Below are 18,646 nucleotides of genomic sequence, written 5' to 3' on the forward strand. Positions count from 1 at the left end.
GAAAATACTTTGTTGCATTCGGTCATGTTTTCTGACATTTAAATAGTCACTATAGTGATAAATCATTTTTTGGTGGCGAACCATGTAACTCATAAGTAGTACACTGACACTACTATTCTTCATGACTGTTGCTAAGTTCTTGTCATTGCAGTATTCTTGGATACCAGAAAGTGGTAAGCAACAATCCTGGCATATCCAACAAGGGTGTTGGTCTGAGGACAAGTTGCCCCCTTAGAAGAAATATGTATGGAATCAGAAAATGCAGCACAGCAGCTGCTATTGAATGAATTATCACAGTAGCATGAGGGCAGCCCTGCTTGCTGGTACCACAGTTCAACAGAGCATGTAGAGACATCGAGGCACGAGACTATTACTAATGCAGATATCATGGCTAGTTAGCTCACTCCAGGCCCCTCCCACATATATGCACACTGCTGGTTGCCTCTCCAGGGCCGGCTCCAGGCACCAACCGACCAATCACGTGCTTGGGGCCACACCTTGGGGCAGGGCAGCGCTCGATTCTTTATTTCTTTATTTATTTATTATTGTGCGGCGTGGTGCTCAGAGGGGGGCGGGGGCTTCGGGTGGCGGGGGCTGGCGCGGTGCGGCGCTCGGAGGGAGGGTGGGGGCTTCGGGCGGCGTGGCACTTGGAGGGGGCGGGGCTTCGGGGGGCGTGGATTTCGTCAGCGCTCGCGGGCGGTGGGGGGTACGACAAGGCGGCTCTCTTCTTTTTTGCCTGGGGCGGCAAAAAATTAGAGCCGACCCTGTGCCTCTCTATTTGATTTTATGGAGGGTAAGAATCCTAAGAAACCCTGTTGCCAGAGTTAAAGTTCCAGTCACTATTATAACATTGCATGATGGAGGTTCAGCTCCCACTTGGGCAGTTTTAACAAATTTGGTGAAGGTTCACTTTTATTACTTTGTTCTACAACACAGCTGGGGGAAAGGTAAGGGAGTTATTTTACACCTGTTTTGGGGCACAGCTCAGACAATTTTCAATCTTATTCATTCTTTACCTGGCAACCTTTTTAACAAAAGAACATTCAATGAGTAGAAACACCGCCACTTAGGTGACCAACCACAAAACAAAGGGAGAACAGTCAGAGCAAACAGCTTCTTTCTGATCAAAAGTATTCACCCAAAATATCTGGAGAACAATTATGAATACCAAATACATTTACAACTGATGGGAATAGTTCAAGGATTGTTTGCAATTCACTCTCCAGCTATATTTAAAAATTAGACATTTCAATAATTTGTATAATCTGAATTTGTTTGCAAACTGCAGAAGAGGGGGAGTCAATAGGATGTATTATATACAGTGGTTGTTATTAAATGGACAACATTTACCAAGTGTTCAGACATCATAAATGATAAGTGCAAGAAAGATGGATGGGTAGTTAGATAGAGACTCAGCTCTTAGTCTGGATTTACAACAATGCAACTAACTCAACTGACTTTAATGGAGTTACTTCAAAGTACGTTGGTGCAATTGAGATCAAAACTTGATCCAAAGTCAGACAGCAAAAGATCCTGTATAAAAGTACCTGAATTACCTGTTATTGTTTATTCTAAATAGAGAGAAAAAAAACTACACCTGACTTGGTGTATGGGGCAGGGGGCGGGAGGGAAGAAGGGGAAGGGGAAAAAAAGAGCTTCCCTACAGGTTCTTACCTATTCCACAGGAAGGCTGTAGTTTACTGCTGTATTTAGTTGGAGAAGACAATGTACAGGTTGGCTTCTGGAAATCATTTCTTTGTGTGCTCTGTCTGTCGTAAGGTGGACTATAATGATATACACATGCTTCCCCACTTGGCCACCAATGATGCTTTAAAGTCAAAGGGAAGAAAAATGTCTGTCTATCCAAACACTTAGGTATAAAGCAAGTATTGATAGAATGCTTCTCCAATTCTCCCTCAGTCCTCCACAAGTTTTCAATTCCCCCCCCTCCATTCTACTCTCACTATTGCTTAGCACATTCTGACTCCTAAATAGGAGAAAAATCAGCCTAGTCTGAAGTTTGATTGATATGATTCCATTGACATCCAGCATCTTTCTTCCCCCTTCTTCTGTCCTGCACTGAAATTCTTCTCTTTCCCCCTCATTGTGTCAAGGAAAGGCTCCGGCAAGGGGGAGGCAACAGAGAAAGGCTCTGTCAGCAGGGAGTCTCCCCCCCGCTGCAGCCTTTACCTGCTGCTGGAGCCTTTTATTACTGTGGAGAAAGGCTCTGGCAGTGGGACATTACACTGCTAAAAATAGCCGTGTGGACACGGGAGGCACTACTTGGGTGTGTAGAGAACTATTTTATATCTATATCCTGGGGGTTCAGGCCTGTAGAGCACTGTACTCTAAGCCAGCATTTCTCAAATGCAGCCACTGTGGTCATGTGTGGCCACCAGGGGCTTTTCTTGCGGCCACAGCCTCCTGGGCTGTGATGGGTGGGGGAAGTAGCGGCCCCTTCCCCTCTCTGTTGCTCCTGGATGCACTGCCTTGGTATTGATTGCTGGGGCCACCATCAGGGGTTGTGCCCTGTCCCCCCCCGGAGACACCTGGGGGACAACGGTGTAGGAGCAGGCAGGCAGTGAGTTCCTCACCTTCCCAGAGGCAGTTAGGCTCAGGCTTTGGGCTTCAGCCCTGGACTGGTGGGGCGACAGGCTCCGTCTGCACAACTTCAAGCTCCATCCCGAGGCCCTGTCCCCTGGCTGACAGGCTTCAGGCTCTGGCTGTGGGGCTTCAGTCTCCAGCCTCCCGCTGCCTCCCCCAGCCCAGGCTTCATTTGTCCCCAGGCTTGCCAGGGCTGTGAAAAGTGATACTTCTATGTTTGTTAATATCACTTTTCACAAACAGACTTACTAGCTAGCAATAAATAAATTACAATGGATTTGGACATATATTATGTGCATATTTATTTGTTTTTTCCTAAAGCTAATTAAGTATTTTAGGAAAAAGTGTGAGAGCGGCCACCAGCAAGAATTGGTGGCCACACTCTGAGGCCACCAAAATATGTCTTGAGAACCCTTGCTCTAAGCTATGTCTCACTGTCTACACTGCTATTTATACTTGCGCTAGCTGGGCATGCAGCGTCTGCACTCTGCATGCCGCCACAAGTGTAGATGTAGCCATAGAAATGTGATATATAAACACCCTTTTTAAGGATCACTGTTCTCTTTTAATACTAGTATACAAAAAGAATCAAATTAAATTACAAACTACAGTGTGCTAAAGTAAATCCAAGAATCTGACTTAAACTTACAAAAGCAAGGACAATCAGAGTTTAGCAACTTGCCACTTTGTGCCTGGCTAATACAAGTATCCTCACACAGTGAATGATTTTACATGGCATATATGCTGCAATACCTGGGCACAACAGAGTAAGTTAAGCAGAGATTTTAAGGTGTAATACTCTATTTTCTTACTAGTGAGGGGTTCATTCAGATCCTAGGATTAGTTAATTGAGTTATTTTATACAATATACATGTACATATTATTTAGAATATGACCTTAATTTGAAAGATAATGCAAAATGGTCCTACCTTTTTAGCCACTGTGCCTTCTGTTTCCATATAGTATATTGGTTCATTTAAGAACCTTACGTTGGTGTTAATTAATTTTGCATAATGTGGTTGGGGATTATTGCGCCACTCTGGTAAATATGAGTGCTGGAAAGACTGTTTATTCTTTTTAGGTATACATTCACCGTTGATCTTTTCTATTCTCATGTTTACTTCTGGTATATCAATATTAAATATTCTATAAGTATTTGGGCTGAAAGACATAACATGACAAAGAGTTGATTATTTCCATACATATACTATCAACAAATATTGGTATATAATAGTTATATCACATAGAAAAGGATAATAAAATACCTGCTAAGAACTTAGTAGGCCTGATTCCACTCACTACTTCCCAAATCCAGAATAAAACTGATTTCAATGGAGTTACTCTAAATTCACATGGTCATAAAGGACAGCAGAGTTTAACCCTAAGTCCTGATTAGCATCTCTCTCACTACTTTTGCACTAATGTATCTACTACCTTCAATGGGGTTACTCATGATAAATACCCATGTAGGTGAAATCAGGATGAGGCTGTACAAAGAAAAAGAGCGAGGAGTACTTGTGGCACCTTAGAGACTAACACATTTATTTGGGCATAAGCTTTCATGGGCTAAAACCCACTTCATCGGATGCATGCAGTGGAAAACACACACACACAAAAATGGGTGTTGCCATACTAACTGTGGTGAGAATAATCAGTTAAGGTGGGCTATTATCGGCAGGAGAAAAAAACCCTTTGTAGTGAAATCAGGATGGCCCATTTCCAACAGTTGACAAAAAGGTGTGAGTAACAGGGGAAAATAGGTTTTACTTTGTGTAATGACTCATCCACTCCCAGTCTTTATTCAAGCCTAATTTGGAGTGGATAGGTCATTACACAAAGTAAAACCTATTTCCCCATGCTAATTTACGCCCCCACACACTGTTACTCACACCTTCTTGTCAACTGTTGGAAATGGGCCATCCTGATTATCACCACAAAAAAAAATTTTTTTCTCCTGCCAATAATAGCCCACCTTAACTGATTACTCTTGTTATAGTTAGTACGGCAACACTCATTTTTTCATGTCCTCTGTGTATATATATCTTCCTATTGTATTTTCCACTGCATGCATCTGATCAAGTGGGTTTTAGTCCACAAAAGCTTATGCTCAAATAAATTTGTTAGTCTCTATGGTGCCACAAGTACTCCTGTTCTTTTTACTGATACAGCCGAACACGGCTACCACTCCGAAAGCTGTACAAATAGCTTCTGCTGACTTGGCTGTTACAATGTGAGTTGGCATCCCAGGACTCTGATCCCCTGTAAATAAACTTGTATCAGACTTATGGATATATCTTACTTGACAATTGAGAGCTCAAGACCATTTCACATTCTGAATTCTTGGGTTGGGCTGCCTATTTTCAAATTCTTCCTCACAATGCCCAGCATTCTAGTCCTGATCCTTCGTAATCCAGTTTTTGCCCTGGACATTCTACCAACACAATCCTCCCTAGAATTATTAATGACTTACTTGTATCGAATTTCCAATATCTCACTTCTTTTCTGATCTTCCTTGACTTAGCTCCTTTTGGCACTGTGGATCCCTCACATCTCTATAACCTTGGCACATATGGTTTTTCTGACTGGATCTCCAATGCGTTTCTTCCAACTTATCTAAGAAATCTTTCACATCATACTAGGATAATAACCGTTTTTTCTTACATCCTCTCTAAGCTGGTGTCCCCAAGGGATCTGTTCTTAGTCTCCTCCTCTTGCCTTTATACTCTGCCTACATTATCTCTGATCACAGTTGACAATATCATTTGCACATTAATGACACTCAACATTTCTCCTTTCCTTCCTTTTCTCTTGCAATCTCTCATTCAGGCTTTTCTCCAGTTCCATAAAATGGAATAATAAGTTGAATATTCAAGTTACAAAGAAAACAGCACCCCCAATTCAAAATACCCAGACTACCTCAGAAGAATTTCTAAGTGAATAAATACTTTATTAGAAAAATAAATAATAAATAGAACTGATAATTAACATAAAAGATATAGCTAGTGTTTCAACAAACAGTGTCTTCCTCAGAACCAAACAATAGCTTCAAGTCATGAACAGGAAATAAACCACCACATAATACTACCAATGGATATCAATCACTTAACTCATACTAATAATTGCTGGATTCAGAGCAATTAACAAATAAGGAGTCATTGAGGAGCCTTGGCTTTGACAAGACACTTTTGTATGCAAACATTAATAATAACTTTATTAGCATGATAGTAATGCCTAGAGGCCTGATCAGGATAAGGACCCTATTGTGGGGAAGCTGTACAAACACACAGTAGAAAGACACAAATGACAATCTTTCCATTGACTTCAGTTGAAGTGGCTCAGCTCTCTGAGAAGTTTACAATCTCATTTTATGCTAAACATCATTTCTGTTCATTAATACAATAGTCTTTATTTCAAGATATTTTGTTGGACTGGAAAAGTAACTAAAGAAAAGGTAACTGTTACCTGTAGCAGCACTTGGCAGGATATCCCAGGATATTAGAGAGACTCTAGACTCAGACTCTAAGGTCAGAAGGGACCATTATGATCATCTAGTCTGACCTCCCGCATGATGCGGGCCACAAAAGCTGACCCACCCACTCCTGGAATAATTCTCTCCCTTGACTCAGCTGTTGAAGTCCCCAAATCATGATTTAAATACTTCAAATCGCTGAGAATCCTCCAGCAACCGACCCCTGCCCCATGCTGCGGAGGAAGGCGAAAAACCTCCAGGGCCTCTGCCAATCTACCCCAGAGGAAAATTCCTTCCCGACCCCAAATATGGCGATCAGCTGAACCCTAAGCATGCGGGCAAGATTCTCTAGCCAGACCCTCTGGAAAAAGTTCTCTGTAGTAACTTTTAATATCCCATCATTGACTATTGTTACTAATTACCAGCGATGGCACGTTATTGACCTATTGACTAAAATCACTTTATCCCATCAAACCATCCCCTCCATAAATTTATCAAGCTTAATCTTAAAGCCAGAGAGGTCTTTCACCCCCACTGTTTCCCTCGGAAGGCTGTTCCAAAACTTCACCCCTCTGATGGTTAGAAACCTTCGTCTAATTTCAAGCCTAAACTTCCCAACAGCCAGTTTATATCCATTTGTTCTCGTGTCCACATTAGTACTGAGCTGAAATAATTCCTCTCCCTCCCTGGTATTTATCCCTCTGATATATTTAAAGAGAGCAATCATATCCCCCCTCAGCCTTCTTTTGGTTAAGGTAAACAAACCGAGCTCCTCGAGTCTCCTTTCATACGACAGATTTTCCATTCCTCGGATCATCCTAGTGGCCCTTCTTTGTACCCGTTCCAGTTTGATTTCATCCTTTTTAAACATGGGAGACCAGAACTGCACACAGTACTCCAAATGAGGTCTCACCATTGCCTTGTATAATGGAACCAGCACCTCCTTATCCCTACTAGAAATACCTCGCCTAATGCATCCCAAGACCGCATTAGCTTTTTTCACGGCCACGTCACATTGCCGACTCATAGTCATCCTGCGATCAACCAGGACTCCGAGGTCCTTCTCCTCTTCCATTACTTCCAACCGATGCGTCCCCAGCTTATAACTAAAATTCTTGTTAGTCATCCCTAAATGCATAACCTTACACTTCTCACTATTAAATTTCATCCTATTACTATTACTCCAGTTTACCAGGTCATCCAAATCTCCCTGCAGGATATCCCGATCCTTCTCCGAATTGGCAATACCTCCCAACTTTGTGTCATCCGCAAACTTTATCAGCCCACTCCTACATTCGGTTCCGAGGTCAGTAATGAATAGATTAAATAAAATCGGACCCAAAACCGAACCTTGAGGAACTCCACTGGTAACCTCCCTCCAACCTGACAGTTCACCTTTCAGTACGACCCGCTGCAGTCTCCCCTTTAACCAGTTCTTTATCCACCTCTGGATTTTCATATCGATCCCCATCCTTTCCAATTTAACCAATAATTCCTCATGCGGTACCGTATCAAACGCTTTACTGAAATCGAGGTATATTAGATCCACCGCATTTCCTTTATCTAAAAAATCTGTTACTTTCTCAAAGAAGGAGATCAGGTTGCTTTGGCACGATCTACCTTTTGTAAAACCGTGTTGTAATTTGTCCCAATTGGCATTGTCCTCAAGGTCCTTAACTACTTTCTCCTTCAAATTTTTTTCCAAGTCCTTGCATATTACAGATGTTAAACTAACAGGCCTGTAGTTACCCGGGTCACTTTTTTTCCCCTTCTTGAAAATAGGAACCACATTAGCTATTCTCCAGTCAAATGGTACCACCTCCGAGTTTACAGATTCATTAAAAATTATCGCTAACGGGCTTGCAATTTCTCGCGCCAGTTCCTTTAATATTCTTGGATGAAGATCATCCAGTCTGCCTGATTTAGTCCCATTAAGCTGTTTGAGTTTGGCTTCTACCTCGGATACGGTAATGTCAACCCCCACTCCTTTATTCCCATCCGTCTCGCTTCCAGGGTAGGTGAGGTAATATATTTTATTGGACCAACTTCTGTTGGTGACAGAGAGAAGATTTTGAGCTATACAGAGCTCTTTTTCTGATCTGGGAAAGGTGAGCATCACAGCTAAATACAAGATGGAACAGATTGATTAGCATAGGTAGATAGCATGTATTCTAAGGAACCATTCAAAGTGGAAAGAAGAACAGGAGGACTTGTGGCACCTTAGAGACTAACAAATTTATTAGAGCATAAGCTTTCGTGGACTACAGCCCACTTCTTCGGATGCATAAGTGGGCTGTAGTCCACGAAAGCTTATGCTCTAATAAATTTGTTAGTCTCTAAGGTGCCACAAGTCCTCCTGTTCTTCTTTTTGCGGATACAGACTAACACGGCTGCTACTCTGAAACCATTCAAAGTGGAGTGGCCTATTAACTCCACCTTGAATGGTCCCTTGGAATATGTACTAACTACCTATGCTAATCAATCTGTTCCACCTTGTATTTAGCTGTGATGCTCAGGGCATATCTACACTACAAAATTAAGCCAACCTAATTTATGCCAGCATACAGTTGCTGCAGTAATTACATTTCTTGTGCATATCTATACTTTGCTCCTTGTGTTGGCAGTGTGTGTCCTCACGAGGAGCACTTCCACCATCTGAACTGTCAGTGTCGGGCACTGTGGGACAGCTTCTGAAAGCCAGCAACAGTTGATGTCAGTCTAACTCAGGGGTGGGCAAACTTTTTGGCCTGAGGGCCACATCTGGGTATGGAAATTGTATGGCGGGCCATGAATGCTCACAGAATTGGGGGTTAGGGTGCAGACTCTGGGGTGGGTCCAGAAATGAGGAGTTCAGGGGCTGGGGCGCGGGGGGGAGAGGGGAGGGCTCCAGCTGGGGGTGCGGGCTCTGGGGTGGGGCTGGGGATGAGACATTGGGGGTGCAGGAGGTTGCTCCAGGCTGGGACAGAGGGGGTTAGGGGTGCAGGCTCCAGGCAGCGCTTACCTCAAGCAGCTCCCAGAAGCAGCAGCATGTTCCCCCTCTGGCTCCTACGTGGAGGCATAGCCAGGTGGCTCTGCATGCTGCCCTGTCCGCAGGAGCAGTGCCAGGGTTTTTGCCGCCCTAGACGGCAGCGCTCCTCCTCTGAGCATTCGGCGGCGGGGGGTCCTTCCGCTTCGCGTCTTCAGGGCACTTCGGCAGCGGGTCCCGGAGCGAGTGAAGGACCCGCCGCTGAATTTCCGCCGAAGACCCGGAGCGGAAGGACCCCCCGCTGCCGAATTTCTGCCGAGGGCAACAAAATGCCACCCCCCAAATCCTGCCGCCCTAGGCAACCGCCTAGGGTCGCCTAGTGGAAGCGCCGGCCCTGCCTGTCCACAGGCACCGCCCCTGCAGCTCCCACTGGCCGCGACCACACAAGCCACGTTAAAGTGCTGCCACGGCTGTGCTTTAGCGTTGCCAGTGTAGAGTAGCCCTAACTCTGTAGTGTACACCAGGGCCCAGAATATCTTTTGCAGACCTGAAGATCTCAGTGTAGCTTCAAAGCTTGTCTTGTTCACCAACAGAATTTGGTCGAATAAAAGATATTACCTCACCTATCTTGTCTCTCTAATATCCTGGGACCAACACAGATACAACACTGCATACAACAATGGAAATTAAAAGGAACAATCAAAGGGTGAAATGCTGCAACTTGCATGGAAATTATTTAAAAATACCATAATAGTGGCTCAAATGAAATGTATACCCCCACAAATTAAAAAAAGCCACCATGGCTAAGCAGCAGAATAAAAGAGGTGTTTAGAGGCAAAAGGACATCCTTTTAAAATTGTAGTAAAATCCTACTGAGGAAAATAAAAAGGAACATAATTCTTCAGACCATAAGATTTAAGGAAGTGTAAAAGCATAATTAGGTAATCCAAAAAAGGACGTAAAGAGCAACTCGCAAAAGATTAAAATGTTTTTGCTGTTAGTTTTTGTAAGGACATCAGCGACAGGAAGCCTGCCAGCAATCAGTGGGGCTATGAGACAATCAAAGAGGTAAAGGAGCACTCAAGGAAGACAAGCTGTTGCAGAGAAGCTAAAGGTATTTTTTGCATTCGTCTTCACTGCAGAGGATGTGAGGGAGATTCCCACACCTGAGCCATTGTTTTTAGGTGACAAATCTGAGGAACTGAACCAGACCGAGGCATCAATGGAGGAGGTTTTGGAACAAACTGATAAATTAAACAGCAATAAGACTCGAGTACCAGATAGCATTGACCCAAGAGTTCTGAAGAAATTGCAGAATTGTGGTATGTAACCTACTGATAGCTAATGTAACACTGATTTTAAATAAGGCTCCAGAGGCAATCTTGGCAATTACAGGCTGGTAAGGCTAACTTCAGTACCAGGCAAATTAGTTGAAATTAGAATTATCAGACATAGATAAACGCAGTATGTTTAGGAAGAGTCCACATAATTTTGTAAAGAAACATCATGCCTCAGCAATCTATTAGAATTCTCTGAGGGTGTCAACAAATGTGAATAAGGCGATCCAGTGGATATAGCGTACCTGGACTTTCAGAAAGCCTTTGACAAGATCCCACACTAAAAGCTCTATAGCAAAGTAAGCAGTCATGAGGTAAGACTTAAGGCCCTTTCATGGATCAGTAACTGGTTAAAAGATAGGAAACTAAGGGCAAGAATAAATGGTCAGTTTTCACAACAGAAAGAGGTAAATAGCAGGGACCTGAAAGGATCTGTAACGGGACTAGTCATATTCATAAATGATCTGGAAAAGGGGGTATAAACAATGAGGTGGTAAAGTTTGCAGATGAAATTAAATTACTCAAGATTGTAACTCTTCAGTCAGCTTAGGATGTAACTAATAGATTTCACAGAACTGGGAGACTGGGCAACAAAATAGCAGATGAAATTCAATGTTGATAAATGCAAAGTAATGCACATTGGAAAACATAATCCCAACTATGCATATAAAATAATGGTGTCTAAATTAGCTGTTACCACTCAAGAAAGATCTTGTAGTCATAGTGGATAGTTCCCTGAAAACATCCGCTCAATGTGCAGCGGCAGTCAAAAAAGTGACCAGAATGTTAGGGACCATTAGGAGAGGGATAGATAATAAGCCAGAAAGTATCGTAATGCCACAATATAAATCTAAACACCTTGAACATTCTGTGCAGTTCTGGTTGCACCATCTTAAAAAGGATGTATTAGAATTGGAAAACGTACAGAGAGGGGCAACAAAAATGATTAGGGTTATGGAACAGCTTCCATATAAGGAGAGATTAAAAAGACTGGGACTGTTTGCTTGGAAAAGAAATGACTAAGGAGAGATATGATAAAGAGCTATAAAATCATGAATGGTGTGGAGAAAGTGAATAGGGAAGTGTTGTTTACCCTTTCACATAACACAAGAACCAGGGGTCACCTAATGAAGTTAATAGGCAACAGGTTTAAAACAAACTAGTTCTTCACACGCACACATAATTAACCAGTGAAATTCATCACCAGGGGTTGTTGTGAAGGCCAAAAGTATAACTAGGTTCAAAAAAGAACTGGGTAAGTTCATGAAGGACAGATCTATCAACAGCTATTAACCAAGATGGTCAGGGACACAGCCCTTTGCTATGCATGTCTCTAAACCTGACTGCCAGAAGCTGGGACTGGATGACATAGGATGGATCATGATCTCTTCATTTCCTCTGAAGGATACTGGGCTAGATGGACCCTTGGTCTGATCCAGTGTGGCATTATGTGTCTACAGCCTCCCAAGGCACACACATGATCGTAGGCACATAGCACAGGGTGCAGTGAGATAGAAAGATCAAGCAGTTCAGCTTGGATCCCATTCCTACAAGTATTTACTTATTTGAGGAATACTTGGCTCCCAATCAGAAGACTGCAGGAATGGTGGCTACTCAGGTGAGCAAAGGCTGGCAGCATCAGGCCCTGGGGACAGAAGGTCATCAAGGGCTCAGTCCCCAGGGCCCTGAGCCCATGGCAGGACAACACCCAATAGCACAGGACCAGGTGCTACCCCCTCCAGCACCCACTCAGGGCCAAGTTTCTGCAGGGACTGTCCCTCAGGGCTGGCCCCCTGAGGTTGCAAGGATTAGAACTTGGGCCTTGCACATCCAGAGAGCCCACAGCAAAGGCAGCACTTACAGCTGGTGCGGGGGCGCCTTCTTCCTGCAGTGCCTGCTGTCCTCTGGAGTCTGCCGCATGGTGCCTAGGTAGGGTGACCAGACAGCAAGTGTGAAAAATGGGGACAGAGGGTGGGGGGTAGTAGGAGCCTATATAAGAAAAAGACCCAAAATCGGGACTGTCCCTATAAAGTTGGGACATCTGGTCACCCTATGCCTAGGGGAAGAGGGGGAGCACGTGGGGAGGGGGCAGAGGGTGCATGTGGGGTAAAGGGGATGCACGTGGGGGCAGGAGTACGGGGCAGGGCACAACCAGAGGGTGCACCTGGGGGCAGAGGGTGCATGTGGGGGAGGGTGGAAGCACTTGAGAGCGTGTGTGGGGCAGAGGGGAAGGAAGGGGCAGAAGGAGTGTACGGGGGGCAACGAGAGGGGGCAGCAGGCAGGGGCGCAGCGGGAGCGGGTGGCGGTGAAGCAGGCCGGGGCAGCGGGAGGGGGCGCAGCAGGGGGTGCGCGGGGGACAGGTGCAGGGGCTACGCGGGGAGCAGCCGGAGGGGGTGGGGACGCACCACGCAGAGGCAACGAGGGACGCTCCGAAGGCGGCAGCTGCACTGCCCCAGCCCGGCTATTCTGTTGCCAAGTGGTTGCTAGGAGACGCGGGCGGGGGCACCAGAGCAGGGGCGACTCTTGAGCCTTCTTCCGCCCTGCGGCTCCGCCTTGGGCCCCGGCTGGGCCCCTCTCTCCCGGGGGAATCGCCTCCCTCGGCTCCCCGCTGGCTCCTCTCGCAGGCGCCGCAGAGTCCGGCCAAGCCCATCTCGCCCAGGCTCCTGCTCCCCTCCCCTTTTGCTACTGGGAGCGGTTTCTGCCACGCAGCGTAGCAGTTTGGTAAACACTCCCGGTCTGCTTCCTCTGGGGGGGGGGGGGATGGTTGCAAAACGGGAGGGATGGGGTTGTGGTGGAAAACACTCCCGGTCTGCTTCCTCTGGGGGATGGTTGTGAAACGGGAGGGATGGGGTTGTGGTGGAAAACACTCCCGGTCTGCTTCCTCTGGGGGGATGGTTGCGAAACGGGAGGGATTTGGTTGTGGTGGAAAACACTCCCGGTCTGCTTCCTCCTGGCTAATGTGCCAAGTTGATCTATTGCATGATTGAGGCATGCTGTTTCACTTTTTTTTGTGTGAATCCATGAAAAGGGAGGTAAGGTTTGGGGGAACGGCGCATGCCCCCGAGCCCAAGGTGAGACCACAGTGGCCCCTTTTCATTTTTTCCACTGGCTTCTCCTTGCTTAGTTCCAATGACTGGGCTGCTCATGCACCTGTCACTGGTCCAGGGATGGTTGCAAAACGGGAGGGATGGGGTTGTGGTGGAAAACACTCCCGGTCTGCTTCCTCTGGGGGATGGTTGCAAAACGGGAGGGATGGGGTTGTGGTGGAAAACACTCCCGGTCTGCTTCCTCTGGGGGATGGTTGCAAAACGGGAGGGATGGGGTTGTGGTGGAAAACACTCCCGGTCTGCTTCCTGTGGGGGGATGGTTGCAAAACGGGAGGGATGGGGTTGTGGTGGAAAACACTCCCGGTCTGCTTCCTCTGGGAGGATGGTTGCGAAACGGGAGGGATGGGGTTTGTGGTTGAAAACACTCACAGTCTGCTTCCTCCTGGCTAATGTGCCAAATTGATCTATTGCATGATTGAGGCATGCTGTTTCACTTTTTTTTGTGTGAATCCGTGAAAAGGGATTTTTTTTACTTTACTCTTCCAATTTGCATCATATACAAAGCAATTTTTGGGGCCACTTCCATTAAAAAAAAGTTGCAATACTCTAGTAACATGTATTTGGAAATGTAAAAAATAACCAGTGAAATACATTCAAAAATTAATTTGTAATAATTTGAAAATACACTAAATCCAACATTTGAAAACATTAAATGCTTTAATAGGATGTAGACATTTGCAGTTACATAATGGGCTCTCACTGGGTGATGGTGATGGTTGGTGCAAAAGGGCTGTCGCTGCCTGGGGGTGGTCTACAAGGACCCCTAGGTCCTTCTCCTCTTCCGTTACTTCTAACCAATGCGTCCCCATCTTGTAACTAAAATTGTTGTTAGTCATCCCCAAATGCATCACCTTACACTTTTCACTATTAAATTTCATCTTATTTCTGACACTCCAATTCACAAGCTCATTCAAGTCTCCCTGCAGAATATCCCTATCCTCCTCCGAATTTACAACGCCTCCCACCTTCGTATCATCCGCAAACTTTATCAGCCCACCCCTGCAATCGGTTCCGAGGTCAGTTATAAATAGATTGAATAAAATGGGTCCCAAAACTGAACCTTGAGGCACTCCACTAGTAACCTCCCTCCAACCTGACAGTTCACCCTTCAATACGACCCGCTGCAGTCTCCCCATTAACCAATTCCTTATCCACCTCTGGATTTTCATATCAATCACCATGTTTTTCAGTTTAACCAATAATTCCTCATGGGGTACAGTATCAAACGCTTTACTGAAATCCAGGTATATTAGGTCCACCGCATTTCCCTTATCTAATAAGTCCGTTACTTTCTCAAAGAAGGAGATCAGATTCGTTTGGCACGATCTGCCCTTCGTAAAACCATGTTGTAATTTATCACAATTGCCATTAACCTCCAGGTCCTCAACTAGTTTCTCTTTCAGAATTTTCTCTAGCACCTTGCACACTACAGATGTTAAACTAACAGGCCTATAGTTACCCGGATCACTTTTTTTCCCTTTCTTGAAAATAGGAACCACATTAGCGATTCTCCAGTCTAACGGGACCACCCCCGAGTTTACAGATTCATTAAATATTATCGCTAATGGGCCTGCTATTTCCCGCGCCAATTCCTTGAATATTCTCGGATGAAGATCGTCCGGTCCTCCCGACTTAGCCCCATTAAGGTGTTCGAGTTTTGTTTCTACCTCGGATACGGTAATCCCCCATCCTGAATGCCCCTCTGTAATGGTGCTAGTAACCCTAATACCTTCATTGGCCTCATTAAACACCAATGCAAAATATTCATTGAGATATTGCGCCATGCCTAGATTATCTTTAATATCCTCCCCGGCAATAGTCTTCAGTGGTTCCACTTCTTCTTTCTTTGCTTTCTTCCTATTTATATGGCTGTAAAACCTCTTACTATTGCTTTTAATTCCCCTCGCTAGGTCCAACTCTACACGGCCTTTGGCCTTTCTCACTCTATGTCTACATTCTCTGACTTCACTAAGGTAAGTTTCCTTGCTGATCACTCCCCTCTTCCAGTCTTTGTACGCTTTCTGTTTTTTCCTAATCGCCCCTTTGAGTCGGTCGCTCATCCAGCTCAGTCTAAATCTCTTGCTTAGTAATCTTTTTCCCTTTTTTGGGATACAGGCCTCTGACAGCTCATGCATCTTTAACTTGAAGTAATCCCAGGCTTCTTCTGCCTTTAGATCCATTAATATGTTTGCCCAATCCACTTCCCTTACCAGTCCCCTTAATTTGTTAAAATTGGCCTTTTTAAAATTATAAACCCTAGTCTTCGACTTAAATCTGTTACTCCTTCCATTTAGTTTAAACCGAATTAGCTCATGATCACTGGAGCCCAAATTGTCCCCTACTACCACTTCCTCAACGAGGTCCTCACTACTTACCAGAATCAAATCTAAAATGCCCCCCCCCTCGTCGGTTCAGCTACCACTTGATGAAGGAATTGATCAGCAAGCACATCTAGGAACATCTGAGCCCTATTATTGCTACTAGCGTTTGTTCCCCAATCTATATCCGGGAAGTTAAAGTCCCCCATAATTATACAGTTTCTATTAGTATTTACTTCTCTAAACACATTAAATAGTTCCTTATCCATATCCTGGGTCGATCCCGGCGGTCTATAGCACACCCCAAGCACTATCCCCGGAGAGGCTCTAGTAGTCCTTTTACCCAGTGTGAGTATTGCCCAGACGGACTCTGTGTTATCTATTCCATCGACTATTATTTCTTTACAGCTTATTTCACTATTGACATACAATGCCCCCCCACACCTTTACCTTTGTCCCGGTCTTTCCTAAACAGCGCATACCCCTCCATACCTGTGTTCCAGTCGTGACTGCCAGCCTGGCTGATTGCACCCCCAAGGGCCGGAGTTATCCTGCGCCAGAACAAGCTGTGGCTGCGCTGCCGGCTCAGCCTGGCAGACACAGTCACCTCCCATCAGGGCCGGGTATTGTGGCTGGGGGTTAGGGTGTGGGAGAGTAGGTGGGTCTGGGGGGGTGCTGTGCAGTGAGGGGTGGGAAGATCTGTGTGTGTTGGGGCACTGGGAAGTGTGCAGGGGTCTGGGTGGGGCACTGTGCAGTTGTGGCAGTGGGGCGGTGGGGGGCACTGGGCAGTGAGGGAATCTGCGGGGGGGCTCTGGGCGGGGAGGGGCAGGGCACTGTGCAGTTGTCGGAGGTCTGTGGGGGGTCTACAGCTAGGGGGCACTGGGCAGTGAGAGGATCTGGGGGGGTTCAGAGTGGTCTGTGGGAGGGCACTGGGCATGGGGGTTTGTGGGGGTCTTTTCACGTATTCACACACAAAAACGTGAAACAGTGCGCCTCAATTGACCAATAGAGATCAATTTGGCACATTAGCCAGGAGGAAGCAGACCGTGAGTGTTTTTGACCACAAACCCCATCCCTCCTAATTCGCAACCCCATGGACCAGTGACAGGTGCATGAGCAGACAAGTCATTGGAAATAAGGAAGGCGGAAGCCAGTGGAAAAAATGGAAGGGGCCACTCTGGTATGACCTTGGGCTCAGGGGCATGCTAGCCAGGAGGAAGCAGATCGATGAAAGGGGCCACTCTGGTCTCACCTTGGGCTCAGGGGCATGCTCCGTACCCCCAAAGCTTACCTCCCTTTTCACGGACTCACACACAAATACGTGAAACAGCGCGCCTCAATCTTACAATAGATCAATTTGTCACATTAGCCAGGAGGAAGCAGATCGACCAAAGGGGCCACTCTGGTATCACCCTTGGGGTCATGGGCCCGCCCCGAAGGGGAAGAAGCATGATGGGAGCACAGGGCCGGGATGGCCAGTGTGCGTCTGGCAGCTCCCGGTTTGTAAACAGTGCCATTGTACTGGGCTAGGTGGAGCAGGATTGTTCCTGCCGTGCCATGACCCATCTCCCATTGCCCCCGGCCAGCCCGTCGCTCTGAGGACTCTGCCCCCCATGCCCCATGTTCCCATTTCCCCCCTGGGGGACCACAAATATGTTTAGCACCAGGCCCACAAAAAGTTAATCCATCCCTTTTTGGGGTGCAGGCTCTGGGATGGAGTTGGGGTGCAGGAGGGTTGCAGGCTATAGGTAGTTTGGGTAGTTTGAGTGAGGGGTGCAGGCTCTGACCTGGGGCATGGGATTGGGGTACAGGAGGGGGTGCAGACATGTGGGCTCTGGGAGGGAGTTAGCAACTCAGCACGTTATATAAGAGAAATGAACTGCAGTGATTTCATATAGGCATAGAAACTGATAGAAGACACTTTTACATATTCAAAATGTGAGAGGCAGAGTTGGAGGGAGGGGGTGTCTGTACAATATTTCACCGCATTCAGTCTCCTGGCTGGATCAGTAACGTAGCCGTGTACAGGGCTGCCCAGAGGATTCAGGGGGCCTGGGTCAAAGCAATTTTGGGGGCCCCTTCCATAAAAACAGTTGCAATACTATAGTAACATGTATTTTGAAATGTAAAAAATAACCAGTGACATACATTCAAAAATTAATTTGTAATAATTTGAAAATACACGAAATACATTATTTAAAAACATTCAATGCTTTAATGGGATGTATACATTTGCAATTACATAATGGGCTGTTGCTGGGTGATGGTGATGGTTAGGATGGGGTCGGGGGGGGGGCCCACACCTTACCATGGCGCTTACCCCCTCTCCTGGAGCCTCAGTGTGCTGCGACCAGGAGCGGCCCCGGACCGCGTTGGAGCCACCGCGCTGCAGTGCGCCAGGGCCGCTCCCGGACGCGGCACGCTGAGACACCGGGGGAAGACGGAGGCGGGGGCAGCCTCCGACATATTCGTGGGGGCCCCTGCAGAAAATTGCCCCACTTGGCCCCCCCCGTCTGGGCGGCCCTGGCCCTGCTACACTTGTATAGGATAGAGAGGAGCTGCGTTGATTAATCTTTGACAGGCTAGGAATTGGAGGCCTGTGCCTTTAAGACCCCAGCCCCAGGAACCCGCCCCCTGCTCCGAGGCTGACATGCAGCGTCCCTGTGAGAACAACAAAAACAGCCTCTGCCCCCCCCACACCCCTAGATTAGCGAGCACAGTGTGTGGCTCATCCCACGGGGTCACTGTCCCCCCCCCTCCCCCTCCCTAAACGGGGGTTTTGTACCCGCACGGGGTCTGGCAGTGTCACCCCTCCCCCGCTTAACCCCGGCTCTCACCCCCCACCA

General features: G+C 46.4%; 1 protein-coding gene across 5 annotated transcripts in view; it reads right to left on the reverse strand.

Annotated features, from left to right (window-relative positions):
• C3H2orf73 (chromosome 3 C2orf73 homolog) overlaps nt 1-18,646 on the reverse strand; it is a 48,779-nt gene that overhangs the window by 17,263 nt on the left and 12,870 nt on the right. Inside the window, exons 1-4 of one of the 5 annotated variants that reach the window (XM_005307344.5) lie at nt 12,781-13,046; nt 12,237-12,300; nt 3,534-3,765; nt 1,675-1,828 (exon numbers count right to left, since the gene is read on the reverse strand). In XM_005307344.5, coding sequence (XP_005307401.1) covers nt 1,675-1,828; nt 3,534-3,765; nt 12,237-12,295 — 445 coding nt within the window. In that variant the 5' untranslated portion in view covers nt 12,296-12,300; nt 12,781-13,046. Of the gene's footprint in view, nt 1-1,674; nt 1,829-3,533; nt 3,766-5,074; nt 5,227-11,784; nt 12,155-12,236; nt 12,751-12,780; nt 13,047-18,646 lie in introns of those variants that run through there. The other 4 variants (XM_005307343.5, XM_042861185.2, XM_005307342.5 and 1 more) reach the window with 4 other exon arrangements.

The sequence above is a fragment of the Chrysemys picta genome, chromosome 3 (assembly GCF_011386835.1).
Source record: "Chrysemys picta bellii isolate R12L10 chromosome 3, ASM1138683v2, whole genome shotgun sequence".
NCBI classification, from domain to species: Eukaryota; Metazoa; Chordata; order Testudines; family Emydidae; genus Chrysemys; species Chrysemys picta.